The sequence below is a fragment of the Urocitellus parryii genome, chromosome 6, assembly GCF_045843805.1.
Source record: "Urocitellus parryii isolate mUroPar1 chromosome 6, mUroPar1.hap1, whole genome shotgun sequence".
NCBI lineage: Eukaryota > Metazoa > Chordata > Mammalia > Rodentia > Sciuridae > Urocitellus > Urocitellus parryii.
The window spans coordinates 193,836,949-193,856,269 of NC_135536.1; the positions used below are offsets into that span (position 1 = coordinate 193,836,949).

General features: G+C 58.4%; 1 protein-coding gene across 3 annotated transcripts in view; it reads left to right on the forward strand.

Moving 5' to 3' along the window:
* Sulf2 (sulfatase 2) overlaps positions 1 to 19,321 on the forward strand; it is a 78,923-nt gene that overhangs the window by 40,116 nt on the left and 19,486 nt on the right. For all 3 annotated transcript variants that reach the window (XM_077799487.1, XM_026390962.2, XM_026390961.2), the window contains exons 4-5: positions 10,036 to 10,187; positions 16,852 to 17,021. In XM_077799487.1, coding sequence (XP_077655613.1) covers positions 10,036 to 10,187; positions 16,852 to 17,021 — 322 coding nt within the window. The remainder of the gene's footprint in view (positions 1 to 10,035; positions 10,188 to 16,851; positions 17,022 to 19,321) is intronic.

Sequence of the window (19,321 nt, forward strand, 5' to 3'; positions counted from 1 at the left end):
CCTTGACTGACCGCTGCTGTGCCGGGGCTTGCTGCTACCGGTTGGCCTGGGCCACGTGGTCCCCTGCAGCCCAGCTCTGCCCTCCAACAGCAGCCTCTCCAGGAATAGGCAGGCAGGAAACAGCTTGTGAAGGGACCGCACAAGCCCTTGCCCTGGTTATCTGCTGGTCCCTGCCTCTCCCCAGCAGTTAACCATCCTTCCTCTCCACCTAGAAGCCAGACAGTGCTTCAAAAAATGGATTTCTAACTCAGTCGCTCTCTGCTTAAAACCCTCTGCTCATCAAATAAGCTCACCTCCGTCCACATCTTGCCTCTGTCTTTCTGACGACACTCTGGCCTCTTGGCTGTTTCTCCAACGTTTCAAGGTCATTCCTGCCACAGGGCCTTTGCACTTTGTCTCTGTTTAAACACTGTTCTTACAGCTTTTTCCCTGTCCTCGTTCACCTTCCGTGGAGAACTTCTCTGACCCATCTTCTCCTCTGGCCTGGCCTGCCTGCTTCAGTTAGCACCCACCCCTGCCGTTCTCTGCCCCAGACACCTGTCCCCCTTCTTAGTACTTATCTTCTCAAAACCATCCCACGTATTTGTGAACCTATTTCACACCAGTTTTGTTTGCTGCTCATCTGTGAAGGGTGCCTGGTGGGTACTGAGTGCTCAGTAAAGACTGGAATGAGTGGCTAACTCTTAAGCTGGAAATCAGCAGAAAATGGGGACGGAATGAAATCTAGATTTCTGTGTCACTTGTCCAAGATCAAGAAATGTGATTGATTCAGGCAAACTGCAGGTCCCGTGCTCAAACACGGCCAGGAACCCCTTTCTGCCTTATGGATCTCTTTCCTTAGAATTGGCCTTCTTCTCAGGAAGGGTCCGTCCCTGGTGGCAGGGTGGCCTGCACAGGTGGCATCTCCTGGGTGACCCTCGCTGAAAGAGAGGCCTCCTCCCAATGACTCCAACAAAAGTCCCCAGAGGCTGTCATTGGCCCAGGGCTGGTCACATTTCTCCATAACCTGATCACAAAGGTTGGATCTTGTGCCAGGCGGGCGGGGAGGGGAAGCCGGAGTCAGCCTGCCAGAGGACATGGTGATTCCCTGGACAGCAGAAGGGTGCTGGGCCGATCCACTGCAGAAACCCAGCCAGCCCGGGAGGAGGTGCCTCTGCAGCCGCAGCCTGTCCTGCAGCCCGGGCCTCCTGGCAGCCAGGGCCTCCTGGCAGCCAGGTCCGTCCGTCCGTTCACTTCTCGGTGCAGCAGGATCCTGTCACTGGCATCAGAACCGCATTGATTTATCAGGGCGTGTGGCAATTTGCATTTGGTGTCTTTTCAAAAACAGGAGAGAAGCCATGCTGTGACCTTGCAAGGCCCCAAGTGAAAAGGATGGGTCCACTCCCCACAGTCCCCGCTCCCCATGTCCCCGCTCCCCATGTCCCCGCTCCCCACGTCCCTGCTCCCCAAGGTCCCCACTCTCCACGGTCCCTGTCCCCGCTCTCCACCTTCCCCACTCTCCCGGGCCCTGGCCCTGCGCCCTGGGGCCCAGGCTGTATTTAACTCATTCCTCTCCAGCCCTGACTGCTCTGTCAATTTGTCTGCCCCAAATCACCCGGACTTCCGCCCGCGGTGTTGCGCATCTGGTCTCTGTGGGGCTCTGGGTTTGCAGAAGAGCCTCTTCCCGTTTATCACTGTTGCTCAGGAGACCCGGCTCCCCCAGGGTGAGGGGGTTGTTTGTTCTCTGCTGCCCAAACGAGGAGCCCCCAAGAAACCCAGTGGCAGGTGGCGAGAATCACCCAGTTCAGGCCCCTTCTACTAGTGGCACGAGTGGGACCACTTGTCGGGGACCAGCTCAACCAATGTGTCCCCTGCGGGACCAAGTTTGGATCTTGCAAAATGGCAGCTGACAGCGAGTCCCCACTTCTGTCCCAAGGATGTTCTGACTTAACGAGGGTTTGTTTTTTTGTTTTGCGTCGGTTTGGTTTGGTACTGAGGATTGGACCCGCAGCGCGTTACCACTGAGCCACATCCTCGGACCATTTTATGATTCTGAGATCGGGAGGGTCTCATGTTGAGCCTCAGCCTCCCAAGTGACTGGTGTGTGCCACTGCGCCCAGCTGCAAAGTGCCATTTAAAATCTCAAAATTACTAGCTCTATTCTATTTAATATGGAATTAGTAAATTTTCACTGGAATTTGGGGGAAAGTTCTAATAAGTACCTCAAAAAGATCCAGATTCCAAGCCTCTCTTTCAAACAAGAAGCTGATGGCTGTGGTGGTCTCACCAGTATTGACAATATCCCTACCTGTCGGGGTCGGTGGGCTGCAGCCCATGGGATCCAGCTTTGTTCTTACAAACAAAATTCTATGAAAATGCCCCTTAGTTCAGATGTTATCTGTGGTGCTCTCTCTGGTGGCAGAGCTGAATAATTGCTAGAGAGACCTCATTCCAACCGCAGCAGCTGAAATGGTTACAGTCTGGCCCTTTCCGGAAGATTCCTAACCCCTCCGAGGTGACGTTAGCCAGCTGGTCTTATGTCACTGCCATCCCATGATTTGTTGGATGGAGGTAGAGCCGCTGTCACTGTGTCCACATCCTGATCCAGACGGCAGGACGCAGGAGACAGACACACCCACTTCCTTCCCTACCAGAAGCGCCTCCCTGGCTCGCAGACAGAAAGGCACGGAGCATACAGGAAGCCCGTGACGGCAAGGCACAGCCACCATGTTCTGCAAACTGTGATGTGTGTGCTTCTGTGCACAGGAAGTGATGCCCCGCGGCGGTCACCCTGACAGTTGATGGGGTCCGATGGCCTCCGTGACCGTGGTGTCACCCCCGTGTAAAGGGTCTTTCAGAATGGTTACCTGGAAGGTGATCTGGAAGTGCTGGCCGAGCCTCGGGTTCTGCTGTGGTTCCTTGTTGGCAGGATGCTCACTGGGACTTACGAAGAGCATTCTCTCCCACCCAGCCTCACGGGCTGCCTGAACCCCGCTCTGGGCGGCAGATCGAGACCCCCATCCCGTGGCCTCAGATGCCGTCACACTGCTTAACACCCCAGACGTCTGCCCACCCCACCGGGCCCTGAACCTGGTCCTCTGCCTCCAGCTGCCCACCCAGGTCCCCTGGACGGCTGACCGGCTTCTCAGGGTGAGCACGTCTGACCTCTAAGCCGTCCCACACCCCAAACTGCCCCTGCCGCAGCCCCCTTCCTAGATTCAGCCACAGATGCCACAAAACCCCTCGGCCACCCCAGCACGCTCTCCCGCAGAAAGGCCCACGGATGGACTCAGGGGCTCCTTCTGCAACCTGAGGTGCTGGCGAGGGCCGCGAGGCCTGGCCCCTCGTCCAGGTCTTTTGACAGTCCCCTCTCCTGACAGGTCTGGCTGGGGTCACGGTGCCCAGACAAGGCCCCTGTCCCCAGGGCCCAACATCCAAGTAGAGATAAGGGGGCGAGTAGGAGCGTCTCCGAGAGGACTGGCTGCTGTGGAAAGAAGGGATCATCTGGTAGTGCACAGGCCAGGGACAGTCGGGTCCGCGGCTCAGGGAGGTGATATCTGACCTGAGATGTCATTAAAAGAAGCCTGTTCAGGAGTGTGTGTGGGTTCCCACACACAGGGACGTGGCCAGGTCCAGTGACTGCAATGACCTGTCAGCCGCGTCCAGCAGGACGCAGGGAGCAGCCCCGATCGCCCCAGCTCCTCCTCGTTCATCAGTTGTACTTAATGCGAGGTGTGGGTGGAGACGGCGTGGGATGATGACTATGAACCAAGTCACCAGTGTCCCTAAAACAGCCTGCCGACAGCTCCACCCAGATGGCCCAGGATGGGGGAGAGGCTCTCCTCAGGCAGGGCCACTCTCAGCCCAGCCACCCCCGGTAGGGCCCAGGACCTGTCACTGCTGCCAGTCCCAGCATGGGGTGACGTCACTAGCGTGGAGCCCCACCACAAAGGGTGGCAGATCCAGCACCTTGGCCACTGTGCCCTGCATTGCTGGGGAGGGACGAGATGCTGGGAGGGACCAGGAAGAAGTCCCAGCCTGGCCCGGCTGCCCTCTGGCTCTGAAAGGACCGAGATTCCTGCCCACCTCCCCCGGCTCCCCCGGCCTTCAGCTCACCTGGCATCCGCCCGACGCCTCCCGTGCCCTCTGCACCAGGCTCACCGCCAACTAATCTCAGTCCCCCGTCACCGCAAGACACGGCTCTTAACAGACCACAGATGCAATTTGCTACGAGGCAATTTCAGCTGGATTCAGGGCCGGGAGAGGGAACAGGAGGGCTGAGTCCCTTGGCAGACTCTGCAAGGTCCCCGCAGCACTTAACTCAAAGTGAGGGACACGGCGGCCAGGAGGGGAAGCGGCCACGGTCCTTCCTGCATGAGAGCGGCGGCCTGTGGGGCAGGAACAAGGGGGGACAGGGGCCAGCGCCCTCGCAGCGGGACAGGAGAGCGCGGTTCTGACCTAGGACTCGCGGGGAATCTGAGGCCAGGTGCTAATGGAGGAGAAGCTGGGAGAGCCGAGGACCAACCCTGGTGACAATGAAAACGCCACCCTGGGCGACCCTGGGGTGTGCAGTCGGACCTTTGCCTCCGCGGCTCCCACGGCCACAGATTCAACGAAGAACCCGAAATACTAAAAAACAAAACGAAGCTCTCTGTGCTGACCGCGCCCGGAGTGTTTCCTCGTCATCATCCCCAGCCACGTGGCGCAGCTGGGAGGTCCGTGGAGGGCGTTCACAGATCTGTGCATCCCACAAGGAACTGAGCACCCGGGGATTCGGGTCGGCACTCAGGTGCGCTGGCAGGTCACGGAGCCAGTCACCTGCGGGTACCGAGGGACGACGGTCAGTTCCCACGGAGCCCCACGAGGGGGACGGTGGTCATCCCCAGCTGAGCGCCCAGGAGGCCCAAGACATGCCAAGGACACAGAGCGTTCTCAAGTGTCTGAGCTCTGATGTGACGGTCGGGGTGTGTCTCCGTCAGCGTCCCCTGCTCTGGGACACTTCTTTCCCGACAGCCACTCGTCTTCTCTGAGGTCACTGGGGCTGACCTTCGGCCCAGTTTCCCGGCTGTGGAGCCGCCTCTGGAGCAGGGCCGCTGGCAGCACGCCCCGCAGCCCCCGCGCCTCTGTGGCTCTGTGGCCTTGGAGCCTCCGTTTTAGTGTCGTGACTCTCACGTCCTTGCTGTGATGTGACCCCTCGCGGCCAGCCCCCTCCTGCGATGTCCATTTTTATAAAAAACCTTGTCGGAGGTGTCCCTGGGAGATCAGGTGACCACCCAGCTACCGGCTTTGCTGTCCGTGTGTGAACTGAAGAAGGTGCACAGTGACCCAGCTGCATGAAGGGACGGACTTGGCCATCGGTCCTGGTGTGCTGCTGTCACTGACAGGTGGTGCTCTGCGGAGTTTGCAGCCAAGCACCTCCTGGTGCAGCGACAAGTGGGCAGGGGACTTACTGGTTTATGTCACTCTTTGTGTTTCGGCTTTGGTGCCTTCGATGCCCTGGGCTGGGGCATGTGTCCAGCCTCCCTGCCTTCGCTCCCTGGAGGCCACTGGGACGGTGCCCAGCCTCTCTGCCTTCGCTCCCTGGAGGCCAGCTCTGTGTGATCGTGACACCCACCCTGTGTGTCTTGCCAGTGTTCTCCTTGATTGGAAAACTCTGGCCTGTTTGAAAATGGCTCAAGATGGCTCCAGGTGAAGGTGGACACCGGGACCCACCATCTATCTCTTCGCTGTGTCTCCCGCCTCCCGACTCAGCTCTTTCCACGCAGCTTCACATGCGGGTAGACGCTCAGTGGCAAGATGGCTGCCGGCAGCCCCAAGCTCCCAGCCCCAGGACTAATAGCTCCTCTTTCCCAGCAGCTGCCTCAAACTCACAGGGCTGACCCTCTCCGACTGGCCCAGCCTGGGTCACGGGGCTCCCTGAGCCAGCCTTGGTGGCAGGACGTGCCGCGCTGCTTGGTCAGTAGGAGACAGTGCAGCCTCCCTGGGCCAGGACTTGAGGTCAGCCCCGTGTGCTTAACGAAGTGGCCGTGCCCAGAGGACCACAGTCGGGACCTGACGGGACAGCGGGTCTCCACTGCAGGCGGGAAGCCCCAGGGCCTGTCTGAGGCCCCCGAGCTCTGTCCTGTGGGTGGATGCCAGCCTGCTTCCTAGGGACAGTGACGAACAGCACATCGTCAGTGGCCTGGCCTGGCCCAGGATCAAGCCTGTCAGTCTGCCTGGTGGGTGGCTCTGCCTGCACTGGCCAGCCTGGGGTCCCCTCCCCGGCACACCCCGCTCCCCAGCCCCGCCAGGCCCTGGGCTGAGCTGCTCACCTTGGTTTGATTCCAGCTCCCTCTCCGGCTGTGTGTCCCGGGCCTGGGCTCATGCTCATCGGGTTCTCCACCTCGGCTGGCGCTGGACTGGCGCTGGAGTGGCCGTATGAGATCTGCCCTGGGGAAATCTCTTCAAATGGGAGCAGAATCTAATTTGGCACTAAAAGCTCCTGACTGAAGCCCTGTGTTCTAGGACCTGGCGGAACCTGAATAATGAACTGTTCCTGGATTCCGTGAGGATTGGAGTCGGAGAGCAGAGAGGGGCGGAGGGGGCCACCCCGTGGAGAGGGCAGCTGGGGGCTCTGACACCCACGGGGGGGGGCTCCCTCAGGAGGGACAGGCCCTGCCCACCAGGCCCAAGAAGCACCAGCAGCACTCCTCGGCATCCCAGGCTGCACCTGGTCAGAGTGGCCTTGGCCCGGATCTCCCTGGACAAGCAGGGGATGAGCAGCCAGTGACGGGAGCCCTGGGAGAGGGCGCGGCGCCCTTTGGAGCTGGGAGCCTGTCTCTCTGGGCTCTTGTTTGCTTTTCTGAAGACCCAGGGGAGAAACTCCCTGCGTCCTGAGTGACCCGTGACCTGGATCTCCTTCAGAAGGTGTCAGAAGCTGGACCCCGTTTCTGGGAAGATGACTATGAAATACAAAATCTGACACGTCACGTTTCAGGACACGCGGGCCCCGAAGGGCTCCCTGTCCCAGTTCCTGACTTCTCACCACAGCCTCTAGGACCAGAGCGCCCAGCCCGTCCCCACACGTCGTCACCTCTGTCCCCCTCTGTGGGCCTCAGGTGCCCCCAGGGGCCTTTGTCCACTGGGGTCCCCTCTGCCTGACTCCGTCTCCCTGGTGTCCCCTGTTCCCTTTGGGCTCCCCCTCAGGCCCCAGAGAAGCCCCCCCTGACCACTCAGTCCAGTGGCCAGTGTCGGGATGGCTCATGCTGCCGCGTGTCATGTCACTGTCCTTTATTTTCTTTGTCCCTGTTACCACCACCGTCACCACTTCATGCGTCACAGTCCCTGCTGGAACGTCATTCCCAGGAGGAAGGGATCCTCAAGGACTGGGCACTGCGGCCTCCAGTGGTCAGGCCAGCTCCTGCCAAAATACAGTCACGCGTCATTTACCAGCAGGGACACGTTCTGAGAAACGCGTCATTAGGCTGTTTGTGGTCGTACGGTCACCACGGGGCGCACACCTAGACTATGGCACAGTGTGTCCTTGGGATGTCCTTGGGGGCGGTGACTGGAGCTGTCGGTGGACACGTGACACCCACACACCCTGGGGCCGGGACCCCCACTCAGCAAGGCTCCTGCGCCCGCCCGGGTTTGGGATTCGTGCCTCGCGGGGCCGGTCGCGATTCTCTTGTTGACTTCACAGTTTTCTTGTTTCCCTCCTTTGACTTCAGTTATTTCAAAAGGAAATTCTCCCGTCACCACTGACCACAATTCAGGAACAGAAAGTGCCGGGCCCCTGCGGGGGGCTGCTGGACCCCACCCCCTTCCTTGCTGAGGTCGTGAGCCCATAGAGAAAGGGGACAAACAGGTGGCAGAGGGATGGCGAGGCTGGGGATGGCTTCTTTCTGAGGACACAGGTTTCCTGACCAAACTGCAGAGCTGGAGGCCAAAGCAGCCAGCGGCCCTCGCTCCCCGCCCAGGGAGAGCAGGCCTCCCGAGGCCAGGTCCCCTGCAGGAGGCGCCCTGCACACCCTGCCTGTCCCTGCAGCCCTGGCAGCCACCTGTGCCGTGGTCACGGCACACACTCGGCCCTCGTCTGTTACTGTGAATAAAGTTTTATTGGAACAGAGCCGCGCCCATTTGTTCACGTCCAGTCCAGGGATAGTTCTGCAAGGGCAGCGTCCCCCGAGCAGGTGCCACAGAGACCGTCCGGCCTGTGGAGCTGAACATATGTGCCCTTCACAGGAAGGGCCACCCGGCTGCCCTGTCCTCCTCTCACCAGGGCCGAGGGCAGCAGGAGGGCCTGGAGGGGCAGGGTGCTGGGGAGAGCTTCGGACGGAAGGCAGCGCTGGGGTGGGGACAGTCACTGGGCCTCTCAGCCTTGCTCCCTGGCCAGACGTGCTCTCAGGTCTCTTGGCTCACAGAGGAGAGCCCCGAGGAGGGCTGCGGTGGAGTTTTGAAACAAGATCAGGGTTTCTCTCGACCTCAGCATTGACGTTTTGTTCTGCATCATTCTTCGTAGTGAGGGGGCTGCCCTGGGCCTTGGTACTCCAGCGTCCCCCTCTGGAAAGGGGCGCTAGAATAGGACTCTGTCTCTGCTTCACGTTTCTGTAAAATGTCTTTATAGGTGATAATTTTTTAAAGGGTACATTATCACTAAGCTAAAAAGATTAAATGGGACAGCAGGGGCTGGCTCAGAAGAGCTTGTCTGTGTCCCTACTCCACAAAGGGCTAGGTGTCCCCTTCCTGATGAAGCAGGCTCTCTAATAAGCTCTGCTGTGACATGAAGCACACACAGAGGTGCACCACGCCCCGGCGTCCCGGTCCTTAGTTCACCAACAGAGCCACCCATGTTCCGCAGGAGAGAGAACATGACCGTCCCCTGAGAAGCCCGCCCTTCTCTGCTCCTCTCGTACCCTGAGATCACCACTGTCCCCGTGTCCAGCACCACAGATTCTCTGGCCTGTTTTTGAGACCCATGGGGCTCACGTCGTACCTCTGGTGTAGTTCTCTGGCCTGTCTGAGGCTGCCGAGCTGCGTCCATCTCACGGGAGCACCAGGTCCTCCCCGTGGCTGAATGCACGCGCAGGAGTCTCGTGCCCCCGTCCTTTGGTCGATGGACATTTTGCTTTTAGATATCTGTTATGGCAGATGTGCTGCCGCGAACGTGTCCGCGTGAGACTCCTGGTGAACGTGTGAGTGCGTTTCTGTTGGGTAAATACCCAAGATTCTAATCCCTGGCTCAGAAGTGGTGTGTTCGAGTTTAGCAAAGATGGAGCGGGGTCCCTCTGCGGGGTTTCCCTGGGGGCCTGGCAGGTGCTTGGTTACCCCAAAGCAGAGACCCTTTGGTAGCTCAGGGAGCTGGATGCTGGAGTCCCCAGGAAACAGGGCAAAGCTAAACTTCCGTGGTGGTGGGAACAGTTGGCCCATTTGGCAGCACCAGGCAGGAGTTCCGTTGTCCCCGTCCCTGTTGGCTCTTAGCATTCTCCACTTTTAGTTAGCTCTTCTGGTCACTGCAGCACACAGTGTGTAAGGCCTCCACAAACTCGAAGGGGGAGAGAGATGCTCTTATCTCTCACTAGTGTGCAATTAACACTCAGCTTTTGCATACAGGCCACACCATATGCTGGCAGAATCTAAGATTCTGTCATCCATAGAAATCACCGATATCATTTCATATCCATCGCAGCAGTTCTTGCAGATATTGAGAAGTCTGATATGATCACTCTCTGCAAGTCTTGCTTTTAACGCGTGTGTGTTTTAGTGTGGGGGCTGGAACCAGGGCCTCTCGCGTGCTAGGCGAGTGCTCCACCACTGAGTAGGCGACCAGATATGCTAATTTTTAAGTGATGTGTTACTGTGTGGCAAATTCTTTTAATATTCGGATAACCATATTTCAAACAGTCGATCTTCTGGGCGACCTATATACTTGGTGCCTATGGAACGCTGGAGATGGCGTCCCTGGCCCGCGGCCGGCTAGAGCCCTCGTAGCAGAGGGCCGCGAGGTGAGCATGGTGGGGGACGCCCAGAGGCTCTGCTGGCCCGCTTGCTCACCGCCCTCTGATCTGTCCCCTGCAGCTTTCTTCGGGAAGTACCTCAATGAGTACAACGGCTCCTACGTGCCGCCCGGCTGGAAGGAGTGGGTCGGACTCCTTAAAAATTCCCGCTTTTATAACTACACACTGTGCCGCAACGGGGTGAAGGAGAAGCACGGCTTCGACTACTCCAAGGTAAGCGCCTCCCCAGCCCGCCATGCTGCGTAGCCACGGCCAGTGCAGGCCCAGGACCAGCGCCCAGGGTCCCCTCGGCTCTGACCTACTTAGTGCTCGACTGCACGCCTTTGAGCCGTTCACCGAACACCCTCTGCGTCTCGGGTCGTCTCCAGTCTGGCTCTGAGTGTTCGGTCGTTTGTCTGTCGGTCTGGCTCTGAGCGTTCCGTCTTCTGTCTGTCGGTCTGGCTGGTCGTCTGTCTGTCGGTCTGGCTCTGAGCGTTCGGTCTTCTGTCTGTCGGTCTGGCTCTGAGTGTTGGGGTCTGAGCATTGGGCTGAGGCAGGATGTTCCACAGACGGCGCCCGCAGAGGACGAGGGATCACTGGATGGCCACACATGGTGCCCGTCCAAGCTGCTAGTTCCAAGGCACAGAACGTATTTGTTCTCCTGTTACCGGGCGTTTCCACTGGGGGCTCTTGTACTAGAGCTGCGGAGAACACTCTGCTGTGTTTCTTGATGTTTCCAGGAGCAGAGCCGCTGGGTGTCACGGGTGGGCACGTTGGGTTGGCGGGTGCTGCCTGAGAGTGGCCGCCGCGGCCTCCCTCGGACGCGGTGTCCCGCGTCTGTTGAGCTGGCGCAGTGCGTGGTGTGGAGCGGCTGCTTCAGGGAGCTTCTCACCCCCGTGCCTCTGTGTAAGCCCGACCCAGATCAAGGCAGCGGCCTTCCCAGCCCCAGAGGCCCCCAGGACCCCTCCAGTCCCAGCCTGCACACCCGAGGTGACCTCGTGACCTGCAGGCTGTGGGCTGCTCCCGCCTGATCTGGAGCCTCGCAGGGAGGGAACCCACAGCGCACCCCCCTCCACTTCTGGTTTTCTGTACCCAGCGTGAGGCCGGGAGGCTCGCCACCCTGAGAGTGTCCGCAGTGGTGCTCTCTGTCCCCGGTGCAGACGGCCAGCTGTCCATCCCTCCGGGGGCCCAGGGGTCCTAGGGTTGTCCCCAGTTTGAATCTCTGATGAATCAAGCTGCGGTGAACACGGACCTGGATGTCTGGTGGACATTCGCACCATTTCTCTCCATGGCCTTCCAGGGGTCCAGTCCCTGGGACACGCTGGGCCAGCTGGCAGCCCACTCACTGGCCCCAGGGTCCTCCCCAGCGCTTGGTAGTGTCTCCCTTGTCAGAGGGGCTTTGCTGGGGGAGGGAAGTCATCGTGGTTTTACCAGCGTGTTTGGGGATCTATCAAGGGGCCCCTGGTGTGCAGCATGCACTCCGCATGCAATAGCGCAGATTGTGGCGTCAGGGCTTTCTTAGCTGTTCTGGGCTCACCAGCCGCTGTCTGAGGATGCCCTGAGCCGGCCGTGGGAGGACCGCGGAGGTAAAAGGGGTCGGCGTGGCCGCTGTGTTCCCCGGCTCTGTCACTGTAACAAAATACCTGACAGAACCCAGAAGACAGAAGGTTCTTTGGGCTCACGTTTCAGGCCCTGGTTGTCTGACCCTGTGACCATGTGGTCACATCGTGGTAGCAGCCGGTGTCAAAGGAGGTCTGTTACTCTATGGAATCCAGGAAGCAAAGAGAGTGAGGGGCCTGTGTGTCACCACCAGTGTCCCCTTCAAGGACACTTCCCCAGAGACCCACTTCTTTCACCAGTTCTCGCCCCCTACGCCTTGGCACTCCATGGGCACCACAGGCTGGGGACCCTGTCTCCAACACAGTGGCCCTTCATACGCCAACTGTGACAGTGGTGTCCCCTGAAACTTCCTGAACAAAAACAGACAGTGGGCCTGGTGTGGCCCTGGGGTGGGAGTCCCCAGACCCCTGGCTTAGACAGTGACGCTGGTATGGGGATGTGGCTCAGTGGTAAAACGCCTCTGGGTTCAGTTCCCCATCCTGGGGGCCACGGATAAGCCTGGAGGAGGGCAATAATCCAGACAGGAGACACTGAGGCTCCCCGCGCTGCAGAGCATCCAGATCTGCAGGAGCAGGCGGAGCTGGGAGCGGGGCTGGGAGCGGGGCTGGGAGCGGGGCTGGGAGCGGGGCTGGAGCCGCTGGTCAGCAGACGGAAGCTCACGTTCTGCCAGGCAAAGAAGTTCTCCAGATCCGCTGCACCCTTAAAAATTTAAAGGGCAGATCTCATGTTTTATTTTTAATCACAATAAATTTTTAAAGGAGTAATTTTCATGACGTGAAAAATATATGAAATTAAAATTTTAGCGCCCACGTAAAAGCTTTCCTGGAGCGGTCGCGCCCGTGCCTTTCCTGGCGGCCACTCCGTGCTGCCTGAAGAGGGTCACTAGTAGTTGCAACTGGGACGGCACCTGCAGGGCGGAGACGTTACCACCTGGGCGCGTTGCTTATCAACTTGGTGGCCTCGGTTTCCTCACCTGTAAAGTGGGTCACCGGTCACTACATCCCTGGCCGTGCACAGGGAGCCTGGCACCTGGGACACAGTTTGTTCAGCGAGCACACAGCGCCTTCAGCGGCTCCGAGGAGCCCAGGCTGCGCGCAGGCAGGAGGTGGCCGTCTTGGCCCCCAGCGCGCATGCGCGGCCCTGGCCTACCCCTGCAAGTGCCTGGCGCCGACTCCTCCTGGGGGAGAGGGCGGTGGAGCCGAGTGACTGCTGGGGGAGGCACGCTTCCACCCAGAGCCACCGATCAGCAGCCTCCCCAAAGGCTCTGTGTTACGTTGGTGGAGTTTGCAGGGCCCCCCAGGAAGACCCTGGAGGCTCGCACACTGTGTGCAAGAGGGGGTGTCCCAGCCGGGCCCTGGCCCTGGCCCTGGCTCAGCTGTGACTTCCAAAGGGGAAGTAGAGTCCTAAACCCCTCAACAGCACCTGCCCACACGGGCCTGGTGGGGTGTGCCAGGGCAGTCAGGCCCTCGGCTCGCTGTTCTGCCCCAGGTGTGGCGAGGAGCTGGCTCTGGCTGCTAGGGGGACAGAGGGCCACCTCCTGAAGGGTGATGGTGGCCAGCTGGGCTTCCCACCCTCCCACCTGCCTGTTCCCAGCTCAGAACCTTGAAACCTTCCCCGTGGCCCCAGGCACCCAACTCAGCGTGCCCCTGTCTGAACTAAGCATTTCCTCCCGCTCCTTTTTCTCCTGGGCTCCCATCTCTCCCTTCCCCAAACCACCCAGACCACAAACCAACAGGATTGGGGAGCTGCCTGCCCCTCTCGCACCCCTCCACCAGTCAGCGGCCAGTCCCTGTTTGTCCCCTGTATCCCACGTGTCTCTGCCTGCTGCCCACCCCAGCCCGGACCCCTCCACCCCATCACCTGATCTTGGCTCTGGTGCGGTGGCAGAGGGGCAGCCCTTCTCCCGGGCCAGCCCCGCACTCACCGCCCACAGTGGAGCATGGGTGGTGCCGCCACCCAGTCGAGGGACGTGGAGGGAGCTGTGTGTCAGCTGTCACTGCAGGGTCCCAGGGAGCAGTCGGAGATCTGGGAAGTGAAGACTTCACTTAGCAAAGGAGTGGCCTTGGGGGAGTACCGATAAGGACGAGTAGCTCTCAGCCACGCAGGAGACCTGCCAAGCCACCAGGCCAGCTGTAATTACAGACTGATCTTATCGAGAGCCGGCTGCGTGCAGGGCACCGTGGCAAGAGCTTAACATCTATTAGCACGTTAAAGCCCTGTGCCAGCCCTGAGAGGCAGGCACAGCCATCTCCCCACACACACCACCAGGTGTAAGTCCAGGACGTCGCACGGCCCAGAGGAGCCCGATTTGCTTGGCGATCCCACCCCCGGCCTGGCCTGGCCTGCCCCCTCTCCTGGAGGCACCTGGCTTCTGAATTCCGTGCTTCTCCTTCCCACACACCTTTATCCTTTATCTCAGGTGCAGCTATTGCCAGCTTTGGAGAATGTGATGTGTGGTCCTAGACTTTGATCTAAGTGACATTACCTCATCCATACCCTCCCACAGCCTGGTTTCCCACCCAGGACCTGTAGGACGGCCCCCGCTGCAGCGTCGGCCACGTGGGGTCCATGTCAGTCTTGGCTGCTCTCATTTATTCTTTTTTATGTTTCATTACCCTGATGTCCCTCCCATCCTGGGAATGGAGGTTGACGGTCACTGGGAGAAACTGTTTCCCAGCAGCCAAGCAGACACCTAGTTCTAATAGGTGACTTTATTAGGAAGGGCAGTGTTCCTCTCCCACCCATCCCGCTGGCCACAGGTTGCCAGCGGCTCCCGCCACATCCTCCCCCAACTCCCAGTTCACCCACCAGGACACTGCTGACTTCCCGTCAGGGCAGGCTCTCCTCTCACCCCAGGTGGCTCTGCACTGGCTTTAGATCCACTGTCAGATTCTGTTGTCACTTTAAGAATTTTTCTAACACCTTCAGCTCCTGTCTCCCAACTACAGCAGGAGCTCTTTGATTTTATGTGATATTTTATACAACGGGTTCCACCGAGCCCCCTTATGAAGCCTTTTCTTACCTCTCAAGGTTATTCTACAAAAATCATTCAAGGATAAGTATGTCAAGTAGCAAGTGCCTTCTTTCTGCCCTTCTCTCCCCTTTTCCCAATCCTCAGGCAGCAGCTTAATATCCATCCTTCCAGATTTTTCCTTGATGTTCACAAATATGAGATTAGTGATTTAGCTTTTCCTCTCCACCTTGATCATCCCCTGCCCCAATGTAAAAAATAAAAATAAATACATTTGGGGGGATATTGATGATTAAACTCGGGGGCACTCGACCACCAAGCCACCTCCCCAGCTCTATTTTGTATTTTATTTAGAGACAGGGTCTCACTGAGTTGCTTAGGGCCTTGCTTTTGCTGAGGCTGGCTTTGAATGCAGCCTCAGCCTCAGCCTCCCAAGCCCTGGGATTATGGGCGTGCACCACTGTGCCTGGAAATACATATTTTTAAAAAGGAATCCTCCCGAAGTTGAGTCCATCACTTGCTTTTTCTCTTCAGTGGACCTTGGACAACTTTCCACATCAGGAACCACACATCTGCCTTGTGAATCCCTGTAGGAGTTGCATGGTTGACAGCAGCAGAAGTTGGTGGGTGGCCGCGGTGTGCTTGTGCGTTGGGAGCAGTGTTGCCGCAGCCACCTGCCTGCTATGGACGGGCTGGAGAGTACCTGTAGGAGCACATTTCAGGCTCGTGACTCTTCGTAGTATGTACAGTGGTGTGCCCTCCATTCAGGATGGATCCTACAGCCCCTTCACCTTTTTTCTCTGATCCCTTCTTGAAAGTGACAGTTTGGGCAGAGCTGCTTTCTAGGAAGCAGGGTACATTTTAAGAACTCGGTGTCGTCAAGAGGAACTAGCAGCTTAAGATTGACTAAGTGTGAATTTAAGTCTCCACTTCCAGGGTGAGCTTTTAAAGCCCCAGCTTCTGGCCACGTTCTTTTTTTTTTTTTTTTTTTTTTTAAAGAGAGAGTGAGAGAGGGGAGAGAGAGAGAGAGAGAGAGAGAGAGTTTTAATATTTATTTTTTAGTTCTCGGCGGACACAACATCTTTGTTGGTATGTGGTGCTGAGGATCGAACCCGGGTCGCACGCATGCCAGGCGAGCACGCTACCGCTTGAGCCACATCCCCAGCCCCCTCTGGCCACGTTCTTACCTCCTGCCCAGGAGACAAGCTGCCGTCTGGTTTTCTGGAGACACCTCTGCAGGCCTTTGTTTGTGCTGCTCCCTGTGTCACCTCTGCATTTGGACTGTGACATTTACCCTCTTAGGAGCCAGTTGCCACCCTGCCCTCCTTTCTCTGCCTGGAAGACGTGGCATGCCCGCTCCACCTCCAAGCCTTTGTATTTGCTGCCCTCCGCCTGGACTCTTCCTCTAGATCAGTAATTTTCAATCCCGGCTGCCTGCTGGCGTCCTCTGGGGAACTCTGATACCTGGGCTTAGGCACAGGCTAATCACATCGGAATCTCTGGGTGAGCTCAGGCATTGGTAAAGCCCCAGGGATCCCAGCAGGCAGCAGAGTTGGAAACCCAGCGATCCAGAGCTTCATACCCGCCCCTTCCGTCACTCTGTCTCACCTGAAAAGCCACCTCTTCAGAGAGGCCCCCACTGTCCCAGCTAAATCATGTCTGCACCCCAGCTCCCAGTCACCCTTTGTTACATCTCCGTATTTCCTTCAACTGTCATACCTTGTAACTACCTGGTTCTTTATTTACACTTTTTTCTGCTTCTGCCCCCCACCACGGGCACTCCAGGGACACAGAGATGTACCTCAGTACAGTCCTAAGGCTTCAGACTCAGGAACCATAGCTCAGGAGTCCTGGCTTCCACCTTTACCAGCTATGTGACGTGGAACAATTCACTTAACTTCTCTGTGCCTAAATTTCCTGTTCTGAAAAGTAAGGATTGCCATCAGACCTGTTTTCTGTGACTATGTTAAAACTTACATGAGCTAAGACAAGGACACACAGGTGAGTTCTTGGCACATCCCAAGTACTCAATGGTCTTAGCTGTTATTCTTTTAATATCTGTCACAGGGAATGACAAATTGCAGTCCCCCATGCTCCCTAACCTCATCTGTGCTTTATTTTTGGCCACTGAGCTTCAAGCCATCCTGTGAATTTTGCTTCTCGGTTGTTTCTCTGCCCCAGCAGCAGCTGGACCGGGGCAGGGACAGTGTGTCCTGTTCACTGCTGGGTCCCCGATGTGTAGCAGGGTGCCTGGCCGGGCACTCAGCACAGTGCCTGCCCCTCACCTGTTGTCCTGTCTGTCCCCAGGATTACCTCACAGACCTCATCACCAACGACAGCGTGAGCTTCTTCCGCACGTCCAAGAAGATGTACCCACACAGGCCGGTGCTAATGGTCATCAGCCACGCAGCCCCCCACGGCCCCGAGGACTCCGCCCCCCAGTACTCACGCCTCTTCCCCAACGCGTCCCAGCACATGTAAGCCTCAGCCCCTGCGGGAGCCACCGGGTAGCACAGAGGTGGGTGGGCCAGGCTCTGGGGACAGTAGTATGGCAGCAATGACACAGCTGCCCCTTTAAGTGTCCTGGCTAAAGAACCCAGGAACACGCTGCTTGTGGGTGGTGACGGGGGGATCCCAACCCAGCCAGCGAGGCCACAGACGGGAGCAGGGCAGTTCTTGACTCGGATCCCCGTCATCGTCACACCGCCAGGCCTGTGGACGGGACGTGCTGGGCGGGTTTCCTGGGCACTCCTGTGTGTTCTGTTTCCTACATTTAAAACACGCTTCTGAGAGGGCAGACCTGGGCCCACCTAGGTCACAGCCAGTCCCTTGGGACTCAGTGACCTGGTGCTGCTGCTGCTGCCGCCGCCACACAACTAATCACCGAGACATTTAGCAGGTGGAGCGGCAGACGCTCGAGACCTCACTGTGTCCGTGTGTCGGGCACCTGGGAGATGTGTGTCTGAAGTCCGGGTCTCCCGGGGTAGAGGTCACCACCAGGTGTCATCGGGGCTGTAGTTACCTGGCACTCACCTGGGACGCGCCCACCGAGCTGGTTCTGGCCACATGGGCCTCTCAGAGGAAGCCGAGCGACCTCCCAACATGGTTTTCCAGACAAAACCGTCACGGAGAGACAGAGGCCAAGTGAAGGAAGCCACCGCCTTCTGTCATCTCCCAGGGACACGCCATCACTCTGCTGTGGTCACCTGTGTGACACGGCTGTGAAGACCAGGAAGTGGGCATCATCAGGCCTTCCTCGAGGCAGCCTGCCGCCCCACTTTAGAGATGGGGAAACCGAGGCACAGGGAGGCGAGGGAACGGGGATCTGAGGTCACCTGTCTGCTAAATGGCAGAGCAGGGTTCAAATCCAGCCCCACCCAAGCTTCCCATCTCCCTGCCTGTCCCCCAAGTCCTCCTCCATCCAGCTGACTGGCATGTCTTTCTAGAAAGTTCTCTGGCTTCTCTGCCTCCCGCCATCTCCTGTTTAGGAGCAGTACTCTGCGGTCCTTGCTGTGACATTCCAGGGCGGCTTAGAATCTGAGTGTCCAGGTGTTTAATTTTCATTACAGTCAGACGCACTGTCCTCCTCGGTCCCTGGCTGTGATCACCTTCTGACCGCACTGCAGAGGCTGGGAGGAGGGCGGCGGGTAACCTGCTGAGCCCTGTGGTCTTTGGGGAGGGGAGTTGACAGAAGATGACCAGCTGAGATCCGGTCAGTGCTCGCCCCCAGCTGGAGCTTGGCCTCTGCACATCTGGCTGCCCAGTTCCCACACACCTATCCACCCAGGACCCGGTCCCCCAGCCCCGCCTGCCCGTGGCTTCTGTGGCCAGCTGTGTCCCATTGAGAAGGTGGGACGCATCCCTGCTGCCGCGGAGGTGCTGGCTGCTCCCAGGCGGCCGGGGTTGCTGGGAGGGGTTCAGGTCGCCTGCTCCTTTATTGAGTTGAAAATTCCAGAAGTTGAGAGTGAGCAGCGCCCTCTGTTGGAGCAGAGAGCCCCCTACACCCCATCAGAGGTGCCTTTGGAAGGCTCTTTTGGCTCTGGGGTGTGATCATTTCCAAAACAAAACCAAAAAGAGAAAGTCCCGCAGCTGGGTGTTCAACCTTGGGTGGAGGGGGACCAGAGACAGTCCTGCCTGGGCCGCGGGGCAGCTCTTTCCACCTGAGTCTCCGCACCTCAGCCCCCCCTGCAGGTCTGCCTCGTCCCTGTTCCTGGGGCAGGCTGTACGGGTTCTGTCCCTGTCCCCTCCACTCCACCAGCCCAGGGCCCCAGTCACCATCCCTACCCCACACACAACACACCAACACGTTCAAACATAGACACAGAAACGCGTGCTGACCCACCAGTGCATGCTAGTACACACACGTGTGCAGACACCACACACACAAATACGTACAAAGACGTGCAGACACACACAAAGAACACATAAACACAAACAGACACGCTGACAAAAACAGTGTACACAGACGCACAGACAGCCACCAAAGCACAGGCGTGCAGACACACTCAGATACACACACAAACAGGCAAACCTACAAACGCCCAACGCCAGACACACAGACCCACACCCAGCAGCCCTCGGCCTCCTCCTGAGCTGTGGCCTCCCGCGGGGCTCGGGCTGCCCTTCCCAACCCCAGGGGTGGCCAGGTTGACAGGTGTCGGGCCTCCAGTCACAGGGCACGAGGGGCCGGGTGCAGAGGTTGTGAGGGTGAAGTCACCCTTCTCTGCACCCCCCAAAAGGCAAGGGATGTCCTTTGGGTTCTTTAGGGGACACCAGG